Source organism: Bombyx mori, chromosome 24, assembly GCF_030269925.1.
Source record: "Bombyx mori chromosome 24, ASM3026992v2".
NCBI lineage: Eukaryota > Metazoa > Arthropoda > Insecta > Lepidoptera > Bombycidae > Bombyx > Bombyx mori.
The window spans coordinates 11,950,724-11,973,267 of NC_085130.1; the positions used below are offsets into that span (position 1 = coordinate 11,950,724).

At 45.7% G+C, this 22,544-nt stretch overlaps 1 protein-coding gene across 2 annotated transcripts in view; it reads left to right on the top strand.

Moving 5' to 3' along the window:
- Window positions 1-22,544, top strand: part of LOC101743523 (exportin-7-B) — a 42,913-nt gene that overhangs the window by 1,386 nt on the left and 18,983 nt on the right. For both annotated transcript variants that reach the window (XM_038019743.2, XM_038019744.2), the window contains exons 2-14: window positions 1,430-1,525; window positions 4,059-4,162; window positions 5,287-5,386; window positions 6,584-6,691; window positions 7,649-7,773; window positions 9,554-9,728; window positions 11,741-11,956; window positions 12,130-12,276; window positions 13,151-13,323; window positions 13,662-13,840; window positions 14,313-14,461; window positions 15,255-15,421; window positions 15,979-16,123. In XM_038019743.2, the coding sequence (XP_037875671.1) occupies window positions 1,430-1,525; window positions 4,059-4,162; window positions 5,287-5,386; window positions 6,584-6,691; window positions 7,649-7,773; window positions 9,554-9,728; window positions 11,741-11,956; window positions 12,130-12,276; window positions 13,151-13,323; window positions 13,662-13,840; window positions 14,313-14,461; window positions 15,255-15,421; window positions 15,979-16,123 (1,884 nt within the window). The remainder of the gene's footprint in view (window positions 1-1,429; window positions 1,526-4,058; window positions 4,163-5,286; window positions 5,387-6,583; window positions 6,692-7,648; window positions 7,774-9,553; window positions 9,729-11,740; window positions 11,957-12,129; window positions 12,277-13,150; window positions 13,324-13,661; window positions 13,841-14,312; window positions 14,462-15,254; window positions 15,422-15,978; window positions 16,124-22,544) is intronic.

Here is a 22,544-nt window from a genome sequence, read left to right on the forward strand (position 1 = left end):
ATCTAGACTGAAATAAGATTAGGCCTATGTTGAGATTTTAAATATGGCAAATTTGAAGGATCTTATATTCTTCTAGCCATATAAAGTATTAAATTTACTATGTATATTATAACGTATTTTACTGTGTAATAATATACTATATTTTTTTTTTAACATTGTAAGTACACAATGATTAACATGTTTCATTATATCCAGGAATAAAAGGCTATTTGGTTTAAGTAACATTATTGCAGCTTTTTTAGAATGCAGGAGAGCTCTGTAAAGTTTAAAAATTGAGAGAATATCAAAATGAAAAAAAAAACTTGTTCAGTTATTCCCACGAGGTAAACTTTATTGAAGTTCAATTAAAAACATCAAACTGTTAATGCTAATACTGATTAAAATGGACCTTTAATTACAAAGATAAATGTTGCTTATTTAATGAAATGTCCCTTAAACCGGATAACCTTTCATCCCTTCATATGAATAATGTATCCTGGTTGTTTGGAAGACATAAGACCTCCAATTGCACTTTTTGTGTTTGATGTTTTGATTTTATTATTAAATTGCTTTACAAAAAAGCACACTCAGTTATATTGAGCTTACTCAAATATATTTGATGTATGAGATGTTGTTTCAGGGTAAAATGTAGCCCATGTCATTCTACAGACTTCAAAATATCAGTTTAAAATATTACTATGAGTATATTAAATTATGCAAAGACATAATTGTTAGGTTTTCTTCGACTGTCCCAATATCGTATCCCTTCTTTATGATATCCTTCCCAATGACATTCGCGGGCCTATTAATTGTTTATTAACTTTAGTCTATTCTAAACATGTAAATATTCTATGTAAATTTTTATCTGCTAATAACATTTATCTCTAAAGTAGTTAGTCTAACATAGATTCGCGTATGGAAAAACTGAACAAATTTATTTGTATTTCTTCTTCTTCTTTTTCTTCTTCTTCTTCTTCTTCTTCTTCTTCTTCTTCTTCTTCTTCTTCTTCTTCTCTGTCGTTTCCTCATTACTGAGGGTCGTGACCACCTTGGTCCAGTTTTTGCACCAGCTTCCTCCAATGCTGCCTGCATTCGGCCTGCTTAATGGCGCCCGGGACGCTGGTGTTTGTGGCCTCCTTGATAATGTCCGTCCACCTGGTTGGCAATCTTCCTCGACTTCTCTTTCCTTCCACGTGACCTACAACTATTAATTTTTCCAAGTTCTCAGTAATTTGTATTTAGATTTAGTAATTTTTTCCCTCTCTAAGCACCTGTCATTTTTGTAAATACTTTGACATTGGCAAAATCAATGCCAAAGGCGTTGGAGCCCAATATTTATAAAAAAAAATGTTAGGTTGTCAACCCTGTTTTTGTTTGCTTTAATAGTTTAATGTTCATATGATTTGCCGGGTTACAACTGTTATCGCAACTGATCTGGTATCTGTTTCAGGAGGTGATTCAGATAGAGCTGCTATGCAAACAGTTGTACGAGTCCCCGGACCCAGCGCTCCGGGAGCAGGCAGAGAAGGCTGTCGTTGCTTTTCAGGTGACTATTACTATACTTGTAACTATACTTGAGACCTTAGAACTTATATCTCAAGGTGGGTGGGTAACCACTTAACACCAGGTGAGCTGTGAGCTCGTCCACCCATATAAGCCATAAAAAAAAAGGTAAGCGCTATCAACATTGCCATTGATGCTGTAGGACAGCGGTCGGGGAAACGGGGTAAATTACCCCAAAATGGGGTTAAATGAAATTTTGAGGGGGGTAAAAATGAAACTTCTGTGAGTTAAAAATATATATTGAAGTGAAACTGCTTTCGTCAAATTTTTAGTTATTGTCTTCTTTTTAAAATTATCATGGGGGTTATATATAATATGAAAGATGCTAAAAAGAAGCGATTTGATTTTTTTTTTGATCTTCGTCATCAACTTACGCAAAAATATTTTGGGGTAATAATTTAAAAAGTTCCCCGACCGCTGCTGTAGGAGCTGTACTTCTTCTTGCCCTAATCTCACATTAGGTGGGGTCGGGGCAGTATTTTTATTATGCTGTATAGGGATTTGGCATGAGTTAAACAACTGAATGCCTGCCTGTGGTCAAACCTCCTCGGTTTTTGGTTTCAGTACAATATTATAAACATCTAAACTAAAATTTCGATTTTCAAATACCTAAAATCCTTTTTTTTAATACGCTTTTATTAGCAGCAGACTTATGTATGTTAGTATGTAATGGAATCTTTGAACATGATTTTGACCCCCTTCAAAACGTCGGATTAACTCGAAATTTGGCATACAATAAGTATAATAAAATAAATAATAATAAGTATAATAATAAATTAATAAAAGGACCGATGGCAATTCAATATTTAAAAAATATAAAGAAATGGAAATGCAACTAAAAAATTGATAATAAATTTTAATAAACTTGAATTAAAAATAGTGTAAGAAAAAGGATTTTATTGTATAAAAAAGCGTGGGGTGCTTTTCAGGATATTATCAAAACAACCCTTCTACTCATATCTGTTCTTAAAATATTTATAACTACTGATACCATGCTACTGCTATTTTTAATTCAAATTTATTTTGTATTTTTTTGTTGGATTTTCTATAAAATCGTATTTTTTTAGTTTTTTTTAAACTATATTTTATATCTGTAAGACACTCACCTGAATCTTGTTCAAAGTTCCATGTTATTTGAACTATGTTAGCTCTGGTGTTAAGTAGGTGAACGCTCATGTTTACTTATGGTGTGTGTTATAAACATGTATTTATCATATATATTTGTATACGGAAATCTTTAAATTTAATGTCCAATTGAAAATTTGTACATGCATCAAGGACCAATGATAATGTGATGATTTCGTTACTTAGACCTAATGTCCTGATCAGGATCTTATCTTACCATTACCAGGATCATTAGACTAATTTTAACAATCTATATACATAGTAATATATTAATACGTGAAGCAGAAACTTTGTACCCCTTATTACGAAAATTGCGGAGGAGTATGAAACTTCTCACACTTATAGAGAATACAAAGAGTGTTAATTTTTTTTTTTAATTATACAAAAAAAAAATTATTAAATCAATTAATAAAACATTACACACATTACCGTGTATTTGACACAACACATACACATAAATATACTTTTTGTTTATTGTCGATTGTGTCTAACTTCCGTTATTGTTTAAAGTCTGTGGTCAAATTGAGAATAAATTAATATTGTTTGTCTTTATTATTATTTATCTATAGTGTAGTTTCGGCGAAATCTGTGATTATATTATAGAAGTCTAATAGTATTTGACAATAGAACCATAATAATGTTTAAACATAAAATTTCTATTAATTATAGTCGAATTTCGATTACTGCGGGACCACTAGCATAAATAAATAAATGGGAACAAATTAGGCACGGTTATACGGACCCAAGTTAGGATTCCCTGTGTTATAGGTACCAAAGAGTATAGAGATAACATATTTATATACGCTTAAATATATATATAATTATACATATATAGATAATAAACATCCAGAAAAAGTAAAAGCTCAAATAAATCTGTTCATCACACAAGGTTTGCTCGATGCGAGAGTCGAACCCATAACCCACGAAACGACAGTCAGAGCCGCTAACGTAACACCGAGTCGGTCTATAAAAGCGTGTTCATATATTTTGTACGAATTTATCATTCCCGATCCTGCGGACCGAATGGAAAGCAGTCGAAGTCGCCCCAAACACGTCATTTCGGATCCTCCCGATCCACTAACGGTGCTTTTAGGTACCTCAAGCATCGGTCATCGTTCTCGTCGAACTCGTCGTTTGCGACGAAGGGCTCGACGAGTAAATTAACCCACAGACACAGCCCACTGAGTTTCTCGCCGGATCTTCTCAGTGGGTCGCGTTTCCGAACCGGTGGTAGATTCTGCGAAGCACGGCTCTCGCTAGGGTTCGTGTTAGCAACGTCGTCAGGTTTGAGCCCCGTGAGCTCACCTACAAGCTCGGCGAATCTAGAATAACCCCTCGATGTTACTAGAAAAAGTAGGAAAAAAAACAATTTATCTTTTATATTTTCCCAGGAGTCTCCGGATACATTGAGCAAATGTCAAATGTTACTAGAGCGGGGCGAATCGAGCTATTCACAACTGTTGGCAGCCACCACACTTGGAAAACTTATAAGCAGGTAGGTTTAATCACTATCGTATGTTGAACTGGTTTCCAATCTTCTTAGATCATCTGTAGGTGGGTTTTAGACATTTACAACGCAAATGCGCCACCCATCTTGAGATATAAGTTCTAAGATCTCAGTATAGTTACAACGGCTGCCCCACCCTTCAAGCCGAAACGCATTACTGCTTCACGGCAGAATTAGACGGGGTGGTGGTACCTACCCGTGCGGACATGAGGTCCTACCAAAGTAAAGTATTTTCGGTATCTGGGGTTTTTCATCCGGAAGCCTTTTGTTTCGTGTTCATGGTACTGGACCGGACGGTACGTCGGTACGTAAGCTGGCTTCCAACTTACAATATCCAGCTACGAGGACCCGGCTTTTCCGGCCGACCTTTGATCCAGACCTATATGAAGATTTCGTCAAAATTTTATCGAAATATGTCCAGCCGCTTTGGAGTCTATGGGGAATATACAAATCGATTTTTATATCGCGGCTAATTTTTGGCTTATGTTCATATTGGGACGAAGTATCCTGCAGCTTAGTAGATTGGGGGGAATAGAGACTAGAGTTAGAATAGGGACAAATCTGCGATAGTAACAATAATTTTGTTGAATCGTTAGATTTAACTTCGTTGAACTGAAAATTACTTTTTTTAGTGCTTAAGAATATTAAAGGGAATAGTTTAGTTTAGTCATCAAAGTTTTGTAACTCATTAAAGATATTAAAAAGTTAATTACCTAAAGTTAGGTACCCACCTAACAACTAAATAGTACCAGCCCTATCGAAAAACTCTATTGTCCCCATACGTAACTTGATTCACCCCAAAGCAAAGGTGAATTCGGTCAAGCGAGTTATTTTATAATGAACTATCTATAATAACGCATCGTATATAAAAATGTAAGCCCCCGGAACAATTTTAATCTCAATTTTATTGGTATTACCCTTAGAAAAACCATTGAAAATTTGTGTTGGATTTGGAAAGGGTCCCGATTTCCCCCAATCTACGGTTCTAGACACTGAAAAACATACCGCTAAGTATTACCTACCACCGAGTGAGTCAGTTAATGAAATCTGTTTTATTTAATAATTGAATAATTATTAAGACTTCATGGTTGACTTCCCTATATTGTTTCCAGGTCGACGGCCAGCCTTACCATCCAGCAGCGTTTGGATATAAGGAATTATGTACTTAACTACCTCGCGACAAGGCCGAAATTGGCTAATTTCGTTGTACAGGTAAATTGCTGTTTTTTTTGTGTAGGATTGTCAAGTTCAATCGCGTTTCGTAAACTGCAAGTTCTTCCAAAAACAATTCTTAAATACGATTTTAACACCCCCTGTATGTTTTTGATGTTCTCGTATCGACACTGAAGAATTTGTCCTAGGGTTGTTGAATGTCTTATTAACATTTTCCGAACGGGAATTTTGTTTAATACTTTTTCGCGTCTTAAATATTATATAATGTAGATTTAGGATTGTGGCGCATAAAATAAAAATATTCCATTGTTGCATTTTTATTGTGGTTTTATAAAATCTTCTTTATTATAGTAATTAAAATTTAATTAACACTTCTTTTTACGCTCTTCTCTGTAATTCTCTTTTCCCTCTCTTACCGTTTTCTCTCAATCACGTCGTAACACTCCGTTCCACAAACTTTTCATACGTTTCCTTCTTACCAATATTACATATTATATATGTGTGTTTAAATTATATTTCAATCTAAAAGCCATATTTATGTACTTTGCACTACCTTTTTGGTCCATTGATAGAGAATGTCTTAGGCATTAAATCTGCCAAGTAAATACATGCAAGTGTAATAAGTAAAGTAATGTTTCATGTTACTGTATACACGTGCTTCACGCCCTAACGCGCTAGTCCAGAAAGACTGTGTGTTGTCTCCTCCCGTGCTTCGGTGCTAAGAGATATCACACCCGACTCAGACGACGGGACAACCCAAAACTGCCATCGCCCGATAAATGTCTTGTCGGATCAGCCAGATTTACTCTGGGTGCTTTTAGGTCTCTCAAGCACCGGTTACCGTCCTCGTAGAACTCGCAGACTCCGACGAATAGCTCGACGAACAGGTCCATAGACACAGCCCAATGAGTTTCTCGCCGGATCGTCTCAGTGGGTCGCGATTCCGATCCGGTGATAGATTCTGCAAATCCGATGGTAGGCCCTTGCTACACCTCAATTATGAGGCATAGTGTAGCTGGAGTAATCTAAGAGATCGAAGAATCGCCATCAGCGAATGGGTAGGAGGGAATAAAAGCAAGAGCTAATAAATGAGTTTCACCTCTCCCTGAGTCGCATTCCTCATATCGGAGGATTGTGAAAAAAAAGAAAAGTTGGTGGTATCCAGAGTGGTGCGGATTTGGTCGAACCTACAATGCTTAAATGCTTCTAGAATGTGTTAAAACTGTTTGTTCCCAGGCCCTAGTGACCCTGTACTCAAAGATCACGAAACTCAGCTGGCTGGACATGGTCAAGGAGGAGTACGTCTTCCACAACGTCGTTAACGACATAACGAGCTTTCTCAGGGTTAGTGGAACTCGCCCGTGGAACTCCTGTTAGCTTGCGTTGCATATGTCGGATAAATCACTTCTATTTCAATTCTCGGGTAGTTTTAAGTTGCGTGATAAATGTCATTAAAGGACCTTTTGGCGGGAACGCGAGGAGTGAAGTTGTGTGATTTATTTAATTTTGTCTGTTTAGTGTTTCTTCAGGTTTAAATGTGTAATAACGGTGGTTTATTAACTGTTTAATATCTGTGAAAGTGCACAAATGTGGGACAATGAAACAAAGCCGCTGGACGTAACTTCTAGGGTTCCTCCAAAAAGTCCACTGAAAAAGTCTCAGTAAATGACCACCATTTTACTGAGATTACATTTCATATCATTTCATCTCATTTCATTTCATTTCGTTTCATTTCTTTTAACTTCATATTATCATTTTTCATAAAAATAAGAATATAAATTAAATTAAGATTTGACCTAAAAGTCTTAGTTACCAGGTCATAAAATCCCTTAAAAAATGTAATTTAAAAATGATAGTAATTTTAAAAATATTTGTTAAATTTGGAAGGCAATGGAATCCGTGAATGTTGATTAAGACAATTTCTGTATACAGTGTGTTACTTTTATGTTTTTACCAAGTTAGGTTATGATTCCTTTCGTGTTAAGTGGTCACCGGAGCCCATAGACATCGACCACGTTTTTTTTATTGCTTAGTTGGGTGGACGAGCTCAAAGCCCACCTGGTGTTAAGTGGTTACCGGAGCCCATAGACATCTACAACGTAAATGCGCCACCCACCTTGAGATATAAGTTCTAAGGTCTCAAGTACAGTTACAACGGCTGCTTCGCCCTTCAAACCGAAACGCATTACTGCTTCACGGCAGAAATGGGCAGGTTGGTGGTGCTTATCCAGGCGGGCTCATACCACGCCCCACCACCGGTTTACTGATTGGTTCGTGCTTTTTCCATGGTCGTCGGTACAGAGCCAAGAGCTGTGCACGGTGGGGGTGCAGCTACTGTCGCAGCTGGTGGTGGAGATGAACCAGGTGTCGGAGGCGGACGCGAACCGGTCGCTGGCCAAGCACAGGAAGATCGCCTCCTCGTTCAGGTAACGAATATATATACATCGACGCTTGAATGGCAAACGTGACTAAGCGACAATAATTGCTTTGTACATAAATGATAGGCAATAACCATATTCGATGCACAAAACATATATATTTTTAGGTCTATTAAAATCATTTCAACCCTACAGCTAGATTCGTTAAAATAGAATTTTATTTCAGGTATTTCAACTTTAAATTAATTAGTCTTCTGTAAAGTTCACGGATTGTCGCTTAGTCACGTTTGCCTTTCAAGCGTCGATATGTATCACGTTTTAGCGGTAGGCAGCTACTTGGCTCTGCCCCTGGCATTGCTGAAGTCCATGGGCGACGGTAACCACTCATCATCAGGTGGGCCGTATGATCGTGTGCCTGCTGGGGCAATAAAAAAAAATTGCTGGGGTCTAAGGGACTTTAAGCTCGCCCAGCAGCAGCCCGGACAGGTGAGCTCAGGGGCTCGACCTGGGAGAATTTGTTAACACTAGCCCTAGCAAAAGCAGTGCTCCGCTGAATCTAAAAGCGGATCCGAATCGCGACCCACTGAGAGGATCCGGCGAGAATCCACGTCATATCGGATCCTCCCGATCTACTAACGGTGCTTTTAGAAACCACAAGCACCGAGGGCTCGACGAGTAAATTAACTCTCAGACACAGCCCACTGAGTTTCTCGCCGAATTATCTTAGTAGGTCGCGTTTCCGATCCGGTGGTAGATTCTGCGAAACACTGCTCTTGCTAGGGTTCGTGTTAGCAACGTCGTCAGGTTTGAGCCCCGTGAGCTCACCTACTAGTTAAGGCTACGCTGGAATGGTCTCAAGACTTTCAGCTTCGGTAGGAAAAAAAACCGGCGAGAATCTGAGCGGATGCAAATTATTTAAGTATTACACTATAATTATGTGATGATGACGAATAAAAAAAGAGTGAGATTTTTTTTTTATCTTTAATTGTAGTTTTAATTGGCCGCTGTATGGTTATAGATTACAAACGAGGAATTAGGAAGATTAAGTAGTAAACGAATTATGTTATTTAAATACTTCGATCAATGGTGCACAGCGTGGTCTGTTGTCTGGCTATTTCTACTGCGGGAATGGGGGCAATGCGATCGTAACTTGACGTCGTGGACTCTAGGAACGTCGACCTTAGAATTCTCATCTCATGGTGGGTGGCGGCATTTACGTTGTAGACGTATATGGGCTGTAGTAACCACTTAACAGCAGGTGGGCCGTGAGCTCGTCCACCCATTTAAGCAACATTCATGACGATGGTGAAGAAGAAACCACGCATGACAGTTAATCTATATATTAATACGTGAAACAAAAACTTTGTATCCCTTTTTACGAAAGTTGCGCGGACGGAAGAGTATGAAATTTCCCACACTTATAGAGAATATAGTGAAGGAGTGCAGAATGCTAATTTTTTTTTTAATTGTGCATAAAACATACATTAAATCAATAAAAAAACGTTACAGACTACCAACATGCATTTGACATACACACATTCATATAATTATACTCTTTGTATATTGTCCATTGTCAAAGTTTTGTTAATGTTTAAAGTCTGTGGCCAAATTCCGAATAGATTAATATTGTTTGTCTTTAATGTTATTAATCTATAGTGTAAGTTTTGGCGAAATCTGTGATTATATTATAGAAATACAATAGTATTTGACAATAGAACCTTAATAATGTTTAAACCTACAATTTAAATTAACATTATAGTCGAATTTCGACTACTGCGGGACCACTAGTATAATATAAATATAAAATGTGTGTGTTTGTGCGGCATAGAGACACGACGCTGTTCGAGATATTCCGCCTGGCGTGCTCGCTGGTGGGGGCGGCGCGGGGGTCGCGCGCCGACAGCCTGGTGCTAGCGCTGCTGCGGCTCGCGCACAACTGTCTCGCCTTCGACTTCATCGGGACCTCGGGGGACGAGGCCTCCGACGACCTCTGCACCGTGCAGGTGAGCAGACCCCACCAACATTGACCCCGGATAACACTCGGTCCCCGGTGTATGCGCTGCTGAATGTAGCGTACATAACTTGAGATTTAGATAGAAAAAAGTCACGGATAGTAAAAGAATAGAAAAGGAACGTTTGTGCAACAAGGCATATTATAAAGTTAAAGATTATTTACTATAGTAGAATGATTTTGTCCATGCAGTTTGGGTCATAAAAAATCGGAGCGTTGAAGCGAGTATTTCGCTCTCTCTTCCACTCACGAGCCTTATGGACGGGCATAGTGATGCGCATTATTGTTGTCGATAAGCGTTATCGATAGTGTGTTTAGTTTTGTCATTTTGTGGGTTAATGATAAAAATGAAAGAAAAAATCACTAATTGAACACTTACACCACATGTCACCACAGCAAGTTAACGAGAACGGCAGAAATTAACAGTTTGTAACTTTTCGGCATCTATTCTTATTTCAGTGAAAAATTTTAACACATTATTGATAACAACACGTGCAAATATTATTTTGAATAAATTCTGCCGTTTTGATACAAAACAAAAGAGTAGCCATTGTGTCACTACGTGATGGCACTACGTGGGAATGAGGCGTTCGCTCCTGGCCGTTTCATTTTTCATTATTATTATTATTATTCTTTTTTAATTGTATTTTTTGACTTGTTGTTTCGTTTATTGCAAATATTTTTATTTATTTAAAAAATATATATTTGAGAAAAAAAAAACCGGTTCTTCTCATGACTGTGGCTTTTTTTGGAACCGGTGGTAGAGTTAGCATTGTTATTTATATTTTGACATTCAACAAGTGTGTTATACTGACATCTAAGTTGAAATAAATGATTTGGAATTTGAATTTGAATATCCGTTGATTATCTACTTCGCTAACAAGTAACTAATTCTATCTTATGTATGTTGATGTGGTGAGTACCGCTGTATATGAGTGCTGGACGTGTACTGGCGCTTTATACTACGGTTTGAGTAAAGCGATGTAAAAGTAGTGATGTGAATGCGAGCGTGCCTTGTACGATACATGACTCGTTCACCCGCCGAGAAGGCGGTTCGTAATTGGTCATCTCTAAAACTACGAATGCAAGCTGAACGAAATTTGCTATATTACGTAATTTTTTTTGGGTACACTCAGTGTAAAGCAATTTTTTATGTCGTTTGCGTTACATTGCGGGCTCGTTATGTATATACAAAACCAGTCGAGTAGTACCATTTCTGGTCTCGTATGGTATAAGAATTTGTTTTTCAATAAGTATTGACGTGCTTTAGTGCTACCATGCTACCTACCCGGTCCTGTAGATCGAATGGTAAACAGTCGACGTCGCCCAAAATACGTCGTTACGGATTCTCCCGATCCATTAACGGCGCTTTTAGGCACCACAAGCACCGGTCACCGTTCTCGTCGAACCCGTCGCGTGCGATGAAGGGCTCGACGAGCGAATTAACCCTCAGACACAGACCACTGAGCTTCTCGCCGGATCTTCTGAGTGGGTCGCGTTTCCGATCCAGTGGTAGATTCTGCGAAGCACTGCTCTTGCTAGGGCCAGTGTCAGCAACACTCCGGTTTGACTGCCGTGAGCTCATCCACACGTCAAGAAGCTAAAATAGCCATTTAAGGCTATCAGCAAAGATAAAAAAAAAACCATTTTTTTCTGGAACCAATTTTTTTTATGCTCCAACAAGAAAAGAATTGGGTGACGACATAAAACTAAAATCGTCTTTTCGCATTAAAAGTGTACAATCTCCAAAAATATTCGAAATTGAGTTAATAAGCGGAATCATTTGTTATCACCAGTATTTTTCTGTCAGAAATACTGTCAAAAGAGCGTAGTTTAGATTTTTTTTTGTTTTGTTTTGTTTACCTATATTTTGACTACTATAACAAAATTAATACATTATTTCTTTCTTTAAAAGACAGATAATAATGTAACTGGTAACAAAAGTGACAAAGATGATTAATTAATATTAAAAATCATCACATGTTAATAAACCCCCGCCGGCAGATTCCCACGTCGTGGCGGCCGACGTTTCTGGAATCGACTACGCTAGAGCTGTTCTTCGAGCTGTACCACGAGCTGGGCGGCGCCATGTCGAGCCTCGCGCTGGCCTGCCTCGTGCAGCTCGCCTCCGTGCGCCGCTCGCTCTTCAGCAACAGCGAGCGCGCCAAGTTCCTCAACAGGCTCGCGGCCGGCGTGCTCAGGATACTCGACAACACTCAGGTGAACATTAGCCCTCGTTATGTATAGTGACGTCAGCGTTCAAGGGCGGCTGGTGATAATAATATGTTTACCGCAGCCCGTGGACATATCATATCAGTGAATGCGAAGACATTTAACTGTATTATGAAACTGCCTTGAGCCTATAAGAACCCTGTCATTTGATGTTCATCCAGGGTCTGTCGGATCCGGCGAACTACCACGAGTTCTGCCGCCTGCTGGCCCGCCTCAAGTCCAACTACCAGCTGGGGGAGCTGGTCATGGTCGACAACTACCCCCGGCTCATCGAGCTCATAGCGAAGTTCACGGTGCAGAGTCTACAGGTCAGGGTGACCGGTCGTCAGCACCAATATTGCTGACCTGTTGAATTAACTTAATTAATTAATTCACTGGTGGTAGGACCTCTTGTGAGTCCGCGCGGGTAGGTACCACCGCCCTGCCTATTTCTGCCGTGAAGCAGTAATGGGTTTCGGTTTGAAGGGCGGGGCAGCCGTTGTAACTATACTTGAGATCTTAGAACTTATATCTCAAGGTGGGTGGCGCATTTACGTTGTAGATGTCTATGGGCTCCAGTAACCACTTAACACCAGGTGGGCTGTGAGCTCGTCCACTCATATAAGCAATAAAAAAAAATTAGTAGATATCTTGAAGTCTAACACTTTGGGCTTTGGGATTTAAGCTTCATATTTCAAAGTGGTAAAAGTGATATTTCCAAAGGCTACATGTGAGACTAAATCCACTCATCCTTTTGAGTAGAAATGATTTCTATTTATCTTGGTCTTATCGAAAATTAGGTGGGGTTGGTCCAGCATGTCCTGCGGACCGAAAATCAGCGTCACCGGGCTAGTAGGTGAGCTCACGGGGCTCAAACCTGACGTTGTTGCTAACATGAAGCCTAGCAAGAGCCGTGCTTCACAGAATCTATCACCGGATCGTGAGAAGATCCGGCTAGAAACTCAGTGGGCTGTGTCTGTGGGTTAATTTACTCGTCGAGCCCTTCGTCGCAAGCGACGGGTTCGGCGAGAACGATGCTTGAGGTACTTAAAAGCACCGTTAGTGGATCGGGAGGATCCGAAATGACGTGTTTGGGGCGACGTGGACTGTTTACGATTCGGTCCGCAGGATCGGGAATGCGATCCTCGATGTCCGTGCACCGACACTCGGGGTTGGTTAACACGGATCAATGGACCGTTCTAGATGTGGCAGTTCGCCCCCAACTCGGTGCACTACCTGCTGTCGCTGTGGCAGCGCATGGTCGCGTCGGTGCCGTACGTGAAGGCGACGGAGCCGCACCTGCTGGAGACGTACGCGCCCGGCGTCACCGCCGCCTACATCGGGTCGCGCCTCGACGCCGTCTCCTGCGTCGTCAGGTACGTCCCACCCACTTGAAGGAATCGAAGGACTAAAGGCTTCGTCAGACAGAACGCGTACTTAACGCCGCGTTTTAACGGCGCGCTCTTTTCATGTCACACAACTTACTGGTGGTAAGACATCTTGTGAGTCCGCGCGGGTAGGTACCACCGATCTGCCTATTTCTGCCGTGAAGCGCTAATGCGTTTCGGTCTGAAGGGTAGGGCAGCCGTTGTAACTATACTGAAATCTTACATTGTAGATGTCTATGGGCTCCAGTAACCACTTAACACCAGGTGGGCTCGTCCACCCATCTAAGCAATAAAAAAATAAAAAGTCACCCCGTATGCACGCGCAGGGACAACGTGGAGGACCCGTTGGACGACGCTGGCACCGTGCAGCAACAGCTCGAGCAGTTGTCCGTCATCGGGCGCTGCGAGTACGGGAAGACGTGCGCGCTGCTCGTGGCGCACTTCGACCGCGCCGCCGCCGCATACGCGCACGAGACGCAGCCGCAGCAGCTGCTCGTGCTGCAAGGTAACTGACCCCCCCCCCAACACCCCCCGCCCCGCCCCCATAGAGATGTCCCGGGCGAATCCCGCAGGCGGGTACCAATTTTTTTAATGAAATACGTACTCAACAAACGTTCACGATTGACTTCCACAGTGAAGGAATAACATCGTGTAATAAAAATCAAACCCGCAAAATTGTAATTTTCGTAATTACTGGTGGTAGGACTTCTTGTGAGCCGTTTCGGCTGGAAGGGCGGGGCAGCCGTTGTAACTATACTGAGACCTTAGAACGTATATCTCAAGGTGGGCGGCGCATTTACGTTGTAGATGTCTATGGGCTCCAGTATCCACTTAACACCAGGTGGGCAGTGAGTTCGTCTACCCATCTAAGCAATAATAAAAAAAATACTTGGTATCTATCGAATCAAAAGTATCGAGTACCTACTCGTGTTTACTAGTATCGGAATATCCCTACCCCCCCACCCGCGCTGTTGCAGGTCAGCTGACGTGGCTCGTGTATATAATCGGGGCGGCCATCGGGGGCCGCGCGTCCGTGAACACGTGCGAGGAGAACGACGCGATGGACGGCGAGCTCGTGTGCCGCGTGCTGCAGCTCATGGACCTCACCGACTCGCGACTCGCGCAGGTACACAGAGCCTTCACATATATCACACACACATTTATATACATCACTTATTATATTCCACCCGGCCCTTCATATCTTCATCCATTCTTCGCACTGGAGTCAGCTCAAAAAAAAGAAGATGCGGGTCGTATAATATTAGTGATCGTCGACACAACACAACGAATCGCTACTAAAATATGTAGCTATGTAACACAAAATTCAGCTTTGACCTTTCATTACAGGTCCACGAGATTCCTTATTGATATAGGTATTGTTAATTTGCTAGTTACTGGAATCCATAGACATGACACGACGCGCCGCCACACCCCTTGAAACATGAGCTCTAAATCGTATTATAATTGTGTCGAGTCATGACTGCTTTTGTAATACGGACTGCATATTTTTTTCTGCCTCATCACAAATACGTGTTAAGCACGTATTCCATTAGAATAACGTGCACCCGCCTGTACCGACTCAGTGCACCGGATGACTTGCATATTAGGCAAGGACTACTTCGTGATAGAAAAGTCTTTAGCGGTAGGCAGCGTCTTGGCTCTGCCCCTGGCGTTGCTAAAGTCCATGGGCGCCGATAACCACTCACCATCCGGTGTGCCGTATGCTCGTCGGCCTAAAAGGGCAATAAATGTTGACGGTTCGAACACCAGATCCAACCAGTCACCGGGTTATCGTGGGGCCTTTGTCCCTCCAGGGAAAGTTCCTGTCGTAGTACTAGTTGTGTATATACATATACTCGTATATCATCATCAAGTGTGGTTTATTATTTTTGTCGGTACATTTCGGTTTCCCGTCGTAGGGAGGCTGCGAGAAGCTGGAGCTGGCCATGATGTCATTCTTCGAGCACTTCCGCAAGATCTACGTCGGGGAGCAGGTCCAGAAGAACAGCAAGGTGTACCGCCGGCTCAGCGAGGTGCTCGGCCTCAGCGACGAGAGCCAGCTGCTCAGCGTGCTCGTCATGAAGATGTGAGTGCACCGGGGGGCGCGGGGACCAACCCGGGGGGCAGGATCGACCCGGGGCGCGGGGGACCGGTCGGGGGCGACGTTTATAGCGATCGAAATAATTCATACGACAATCTTAATAATTTTAAAAAGCTGTAAAGCGATTAATAGTCGATTAATATTGTCGATATGATATTGATAATTAAAATACAGCTCTAGCTATGCTATATGTAGAACATGAAGCGGTTTGGAACGAAATATTAAAATAAGTTGATGTTAACGCTTTACAGTTATTCGAATTGCGTGGTTGCTTAGAATATCACCCCCCGTCTATCCCCGGTGGCACGGTAAGGCGACTGAGGGATTCCCCGGACAAGAAGAAACGTCTTTCTCTGAGTAATATACCGATGTACTATAATATTTACTGGTTATAGGATGCACTATAAGCTCGCGCGGGTAGGTAACACAGTGCGTCCTGTATTTTTCGCGAAATCACATCAGAAGGCCCCTGAGCTCGCTTCCGGATCTCCTCAATAGACAAAGAATAAGAAGCGCGGTGTGACGTCATGTTCTGATTGCAGCATTACGAACTTGAAATACTGGGGCGGGTCTGAGCAGATCATCGGCAAGACCCTCGGCCTCCTCAGCGACCTCAGCGCCGGCTACTCGTGCGTCCGGAAACTCGTCAAGCTGGACGAGGTGCAGTTCATGCTGACGCACCACACGGTAACCATGCTTATAGATAAACCGTAGACACATTACGACAGTCTGTACTAGGAGATTTGTAAAAATTTCGTAGATGTCCATGGGCTCCAGTAACTAATTAACACAAGGTGGGCTGTGAGCTCGTCTACTAAGTTAAGCAACAAAAAAAAATCGTGTCGCTTTAACTGTCCGCGATGAACTTGTAACTACTGAAGCGATTTTAATGAAGCTTTGCTTACTGTGTGTAATTTGTTCCAACTCGAAAGATAGAGTTAAATATTATTATCGTGGTCGCCGGTAACTACATACCTTATCTTGTGGGCCAAATGGTAAAGAGAAGCCGTCGCCTGAAACATGTCTTGCCAGATCCCCCAGATTCACTCTCGGTGCTTTTAGGCACCACAAGCACCGGTCATCGTTCTCGTCCAACCCGTCGCTTGCGACGAAGGGCTCGAAGAGTAAATTAACCCACAGACACAGCCCACTGAGTTACTCGCCGGATCTTCTCAATGGGCCGCGTTTCCGATCCGGTGGTAGATTCAGCAAAGCACTGGTATAGCTAGGGCTAGTGTTCGCGACGGACATGAATAAATGTAGAATATTATTCGAGACGGACATTGATAGTTTAAAATAGATAGAAAATATAGTAATAGATAAATAGTTAATATGTTCGCAAAGTACAGCGAGATTTAATAGAAATAGACAATGTCCGTAGTAGTTATAGTAAAATGTCCGTTAATAGATAAAGAATAGCCAAATAGACAGTATGTTAAAAATAGTTAGCATACAAACGTAGATATAAGTAAATTTGTAAATATTATTTGTTTGAAAATAAAGATTGGTCCTCGTGGTCTTTAATTTGGCGTGGGAACGCAGGAGCGAGTCACAATACGGGCAACTAATAGAGCGACTAGGCAAACAATAGGCGAGCGAGGCGGCCGAGAGAACAATAGACGCCCACCGTGCTCGGACTCATAATAGCGCTGGCCGAGTGCGTGTGGGCGACCATAAATAAGGGGCCTACCTCGCTGCAAGTTCAGTTCGAGACAGCGAGCCGACGAGTCAAGACCTCTCCAGAAGAAGAGGAGAGAGCCAATCGACGACAAGAAAAGACTCGCTCCTACGCCCTGCGCCGGTCAAGCCACGAGGACCGTGTGAACGCCATACTGAAGCCTTCGTTATTTTCCTCGAACCAATCCCGGCACCCGTTCCGCGACAGCCACTGCGGCAATACTCGAGCCACCACGTTTGCCACGAGTAAGAAGTCTAAAAATCACACGTGGTGGCCGAAACCTGAGCGGTGGCCGTCCGGAATATTGGTCCTTCGGGAGCCGGATTCATTTGAGGAAGATCGAAGAAAATTGAAGATTGAAGATTGAAGAAATGGTGCTCACACGGTCCGAGAAGATGAGGTCGTCACGCCTTGACCGGCCCGGCAACGAAGCTGTCTCGGGCTCAACATCGCAAGACGCACAGCAACGAGCTGTGTCGGCCGCGCCGCGTTCGGGAGTGACGCAGGGACCGCCACCGATGGCGGCAACCTCCTCCCAGTCAACCGCGCCGCGTTCGGGAGTGACGCAGGGACCGCCACCGATGGCGGCACCCTCCTCCCAAGTGGAAAAGTGTCCGGGAGTGCCGCGGGGCTCACAAGCGATGCCCCCCTCCCGCCAAATATTGCCTACGCAATACTCGCCGGCGTCGCCAACGGGACCGAACAGCGGGGTCTGTCGTCGAGTGGTCAGACCTCCCAGCACCGCGACACCGGCAACAACTTCAGGCGACGCAGTAACGGAGAGCGTCGTATCCGCGAGCCAGAACAGAAAAGAGTCAGCGCTCACGGCCAATCCAATTGTACACGGGTCCCACATCACGGACGCCGCTGCCAAAATCTCGACGACAGAAGAAGGCTCCACACTCCGCGACGGGATGGCGCCACCAGTACGAGGATCTTCAAGAAAGTCGAGTCAACAGTCACAACGGCTGTTGCTTATGGCGCGCCTCAAGGAAGAGCATCTTCGCGCCAAAGAAGAACAAGCCCGACTCCAAACAGAGCTCGCCGCCGCCCGCATCTCAACATTAGAAGCCGAAGCGCTCGTTGAAGAGGAGGAAGATGCGCGCACAACACTCACGGAGGACGAGAACGAGCAATCACAGCGCATCGACACATGGCTCAGTCAGCAACGATCGATCGCGCTACAGGGAGTCGAAGAAAGAGTAATGCAGCCAACACACGGATCACCAGCCACCATCGAGCAACCGCAACTGGAACTTCCCGCACCAATAGAACAGCTGAAGCTACCGGCCCCTGCCGCGGCACCGATTGCCGCACCTGTCGCACCGAAGAGCGACATCGCCGAACTAGCAGCTGCCATCGCGACGGCCGCCCGCCAAGCCAGGCCCGGACCATCGCATCGGTACTACGGGGAGCTTCCAGTGTACAGTGGATCGCACCAAGAATGGCTCTCCTTCAAGGTCTCCTACGCCGAATCAGCGGACAGCTTCAGCGCCGCAGAGAACACTGCGAGACTTCGGCGTACGTTGAGAGGAAGAGCAAGAGAAGCGGTCGAAAACTTGTTGCTGCATTACACCGAGCCCGCCGAGATCATGCGGACTCTAGAATCGCGCTTCGGACGTCCAGAAGCAATCGCCGCAACGGAGCTGGAACGACTGCGCGCGCTGCCACGCTGCACGGACACACCGAGGGACATCTGCGTATTCGCGAATAAGGTGAACAACGTCGTCGCCGCTCTGAGGGCCCTCGACCGCGTACATTATATGTACAACCCGGAGCTCACCAACATCACATCAGAGAAGCTGCCGTCCACTCTACGCCACCGCTGGTTCGAATTCTCAGCGACTCAACCGGCGGGAGAACCGGACCTCGTCAAGCTGTCGCGCTTCCTGCAACGCGAGGCGGACCTGTGCAGCCCATACGCACAGCCGGAGCCAGAGACGAGAGTGGAGAACACCAGCGGTCGGCGGAAGATGGTGAATACGCCTCAGAGGACGCACACCACGCAAGCGAAGGAAGAGAGGAAATGCGCAGCATGTCAGAAGCCGGGGCACATCCCACAAGATTGTCCCGAATTCAAGAGAGCAGCCGTCAACGAGCGCTGGGATACGGCGAAGCGCGAGAATTTGTGTTTCCGGTGCCTACGGTTCCGGTCCCGGGGACACGTATGCAAAAAGAAGAAGTGCGGCGTCGACAGCTGTGAACGCACGCACCACGAGCTGTTGCATAAGAAGCCAGCATGGCAGAAGCCGAAAGAAAAAGAAGAGGCGGTCACCTCGACGTGGGCCGCAAGAAGTGCGACAGCCTACCTGAAGATGGCGCCAATTACTGTTATCGGACCGGCGGGAGAAGCAGATACATGGGCCCTGCTGGACGACGGGTCAACGATCTCGCTGATTGACGAAGACTTCGCGAGACGAGTCGGCGCCAAAGGACCGATTGAACCCCTCTTCATCACTGCCATCGGAGACAACAAGATAGACGCAACACGCTCACGGCGCGTCCCGCTGAAGCTATGCGGACGCACGGGGGAACCACAAGAACTGAACCTACGGACAGTCAACGGCTTAAAATTAACACCACAGCGACTGAACATCGAAGTCCTCGCGTCGTGCCATCACCTCACCGACCTCCGCCATCACTTCAAAACGAGCTACGCCTCGCCGAAGATCCTGATCGGCCAAGACAACTGGCACCTGCTGGTGACGGAGGAGATGCGGACGGGACGACGCGATCAACCAGTGGCGTCTCGTACTCCACTCGGGTGGGTCGTGCACGGAGCACACCCGGGAGGCAAGAGACAGCGCGTCAACTTCGTGGGACACGCGACGACGGTCGACACGAACATGGACGAAGCCCTCAAACAGTACTTCGCGATCGAGGGACCCACCGTCGCCGCCAAGACGCCGAAGAATGACCCAGACGAGCGCGCGCTGAAGATCCTGCGAGAGACCACTCAACAGCGACCCGGCGGCCGCTACGAGACCGCACTGCTGTGGCGTGAGGAGGGCCTGAAGATGCCCAACAATCTTGAAGCCGCAATGAATCGCCTGACGTCCGTAGAGAAGAAACTGGAGAAGGATCCAAATTTGAAAGAGCGCTACAAGCAACGAACAAACGCACTGGTAGCAAAAGGATACGCCGAAGTAACTCCGTCGACGGGTACGAAGAAGCGAACCCGGTACTTGCCACACTTCGACGTGACACACCCAATGAAGCAGGAGAAGATTCGCATCGTGCACGGCGCCGATGCGAAAAATAGAGGGAAGAAGCCCGAACGACTTCCTGCTCACCGGCCCGGACCTGCTGCAGTCGCTGCCCGGAGCGATGATGCGCTTCAGGCAGCACGCCGTCGCCGTCTCAGCGGACATCACGGAGATGTTCATGCAAATAGGCGTCCGAAGCGAGGACCGCGACGCGCTCCGGTACTTATGGAGGGAGGACCCTTCACAGGAGCCTACAGAGTACCGGATGAAATCTATAATCTTTGGCGCGACAAGCTCACCCGCGACCGCCATCTACGTGAAGAACGCCAACGCGGAGAAGTACCGACTGCAGTACCCGGACGCCGCCGACGCAATCGTACGCAACCACTATATGGACGATTACCTGGGAAGTTACCGGACAAGCGAAGACGCGATCAGGATCGCAAATGAGGTGAGGGCAGTACACCGGCAAGGCCATTTCGAGTTACGAAAATGGACCTCGAACAACGAGGAGGTACGGTGCCACATGACCGACGAAGCCCCACCTACAAGTGTGACGCTGTCCGATGGAACGGAAATAGAACGAGTACTTGGCCTGGTGTGGAGACCTGCTGAAGACGTCCTCGCCTTCAATCTGGACATGGCGCGAATCCCAAAAGAAGTCTTGGAGAGCAGCGCGCCTACGAAGAGACAGGCTCTGCGAATAATGATGTCCGTCTACGATCCCCAAGGCATCGCATCACCAGTCACTGTCGGAGCGAAGAAGATCCTGCAAGAGACGTGGCGCCGAGGGACGGCGTGGGACTCCCCCCTCGATGAAGACCTCTGCGCGATGTGGAGAGAGTGGATCGACCACTTAAGACGCCTGCGCGGCGTCTCAGTGCCGCGCTGCTATCCCGGCTACTCAGACGCCGCCAACCTCCAGCTCCACACATACGTAGACGCCAGTGAGTCCGCCTACGCCGCCGCGTTATACTGGCGCGCCGAAATGCCCGACGGGGAGATCAGGACCTCCCTCGTACTCGCCAAAGCCCGAGTCGCGCCCTTGAAACTCACCTCGATACCGCGCCTCGAGCTACAAGCTGCCGTGATGGGCAGCCGCATGGCCGCGGCTGTCACAGAGGAACACGACAGAAAACCAGACGCGAGAGTGTTCTGGACAGACAGCGCCACCGTATTGACCTGGCTGCGAACGGGGTCGAGGTCGTATCGACCGTTCGTCGCTCACCGCATTGCAGCGATAGAAGAGAACAGCACTGTGGAGGAATGGCGCTGGGTCCCCACGAAGGAAAATGTCGCCGACGACGCCACTAGAGAGCTACCCGTCGGCTTTGAAAGAAACCACCGCTGGTTCATAGGCCCGGAATACCTAAGACGGCATCCGGATGATTGGCCCGTACAACGGACTGCAAAAAGGGGAGAAGAGACGGGTGAAGAGAAGTGCGCAACGCTCGCCGTGAGCAGAGAGAGCCTCGGCGAAGCGATCCCGGACCCAAGACGCTTCTCCAAGTGGGAGAAGTACCTGCGTGCAACGGGGCGAATACTGCAATTCGTTGACCTATGCCGCAGAAGTCGCGAGCGCACTCATTACAAGAGGACCAAACGGAACCCGCGTTCGGACCCGACGTGGGAGAAGAATAGAAAGAAGACGACTTCGAAGACCCCGCTGAACACACCGCGGACGCCAGAGCAAGCAGTCATTCAATGGAAGACTTTAGACGCCGACACGCTTCGACGCGCCGAGACGCTCATTTGGCAACAGAGCCAGCGGGCAGCCTTCGAGGAAGAGATTTTGACGCTCCAGCGAGGGAAACAGATATCCCCAGCGAGCCGACTGCGAAACTTGTCCGTAACCTACGCGGACGGGATATTGAGAATAAACGGACGCATCGGCAACATAGAGGGAGCTGACGTCATCACCTCGCCTCTCGTGCTAGACGGATCCCGACGCGAAACGATACTGATGATAGACTTCATCCATAGAAAGATGCACCACGCCGGAACCGAAGCTACGATCGCCGAGTGCCGACAGTCGTACTGGGTTTTACGCCTACGCCCAGTGACACGGAGCGTGATCCACAATTGTCTTCCGTGTCGTATCCGCAAGGACACTCCACCGCGTCCAGCCACAGGCGACCACCCACCGAGCAGACTGGCACACCATCGGCGACCATTTACATACGTGGGCCTCGATTACTTCGGGCCCTATCTAGTTACCACCGGC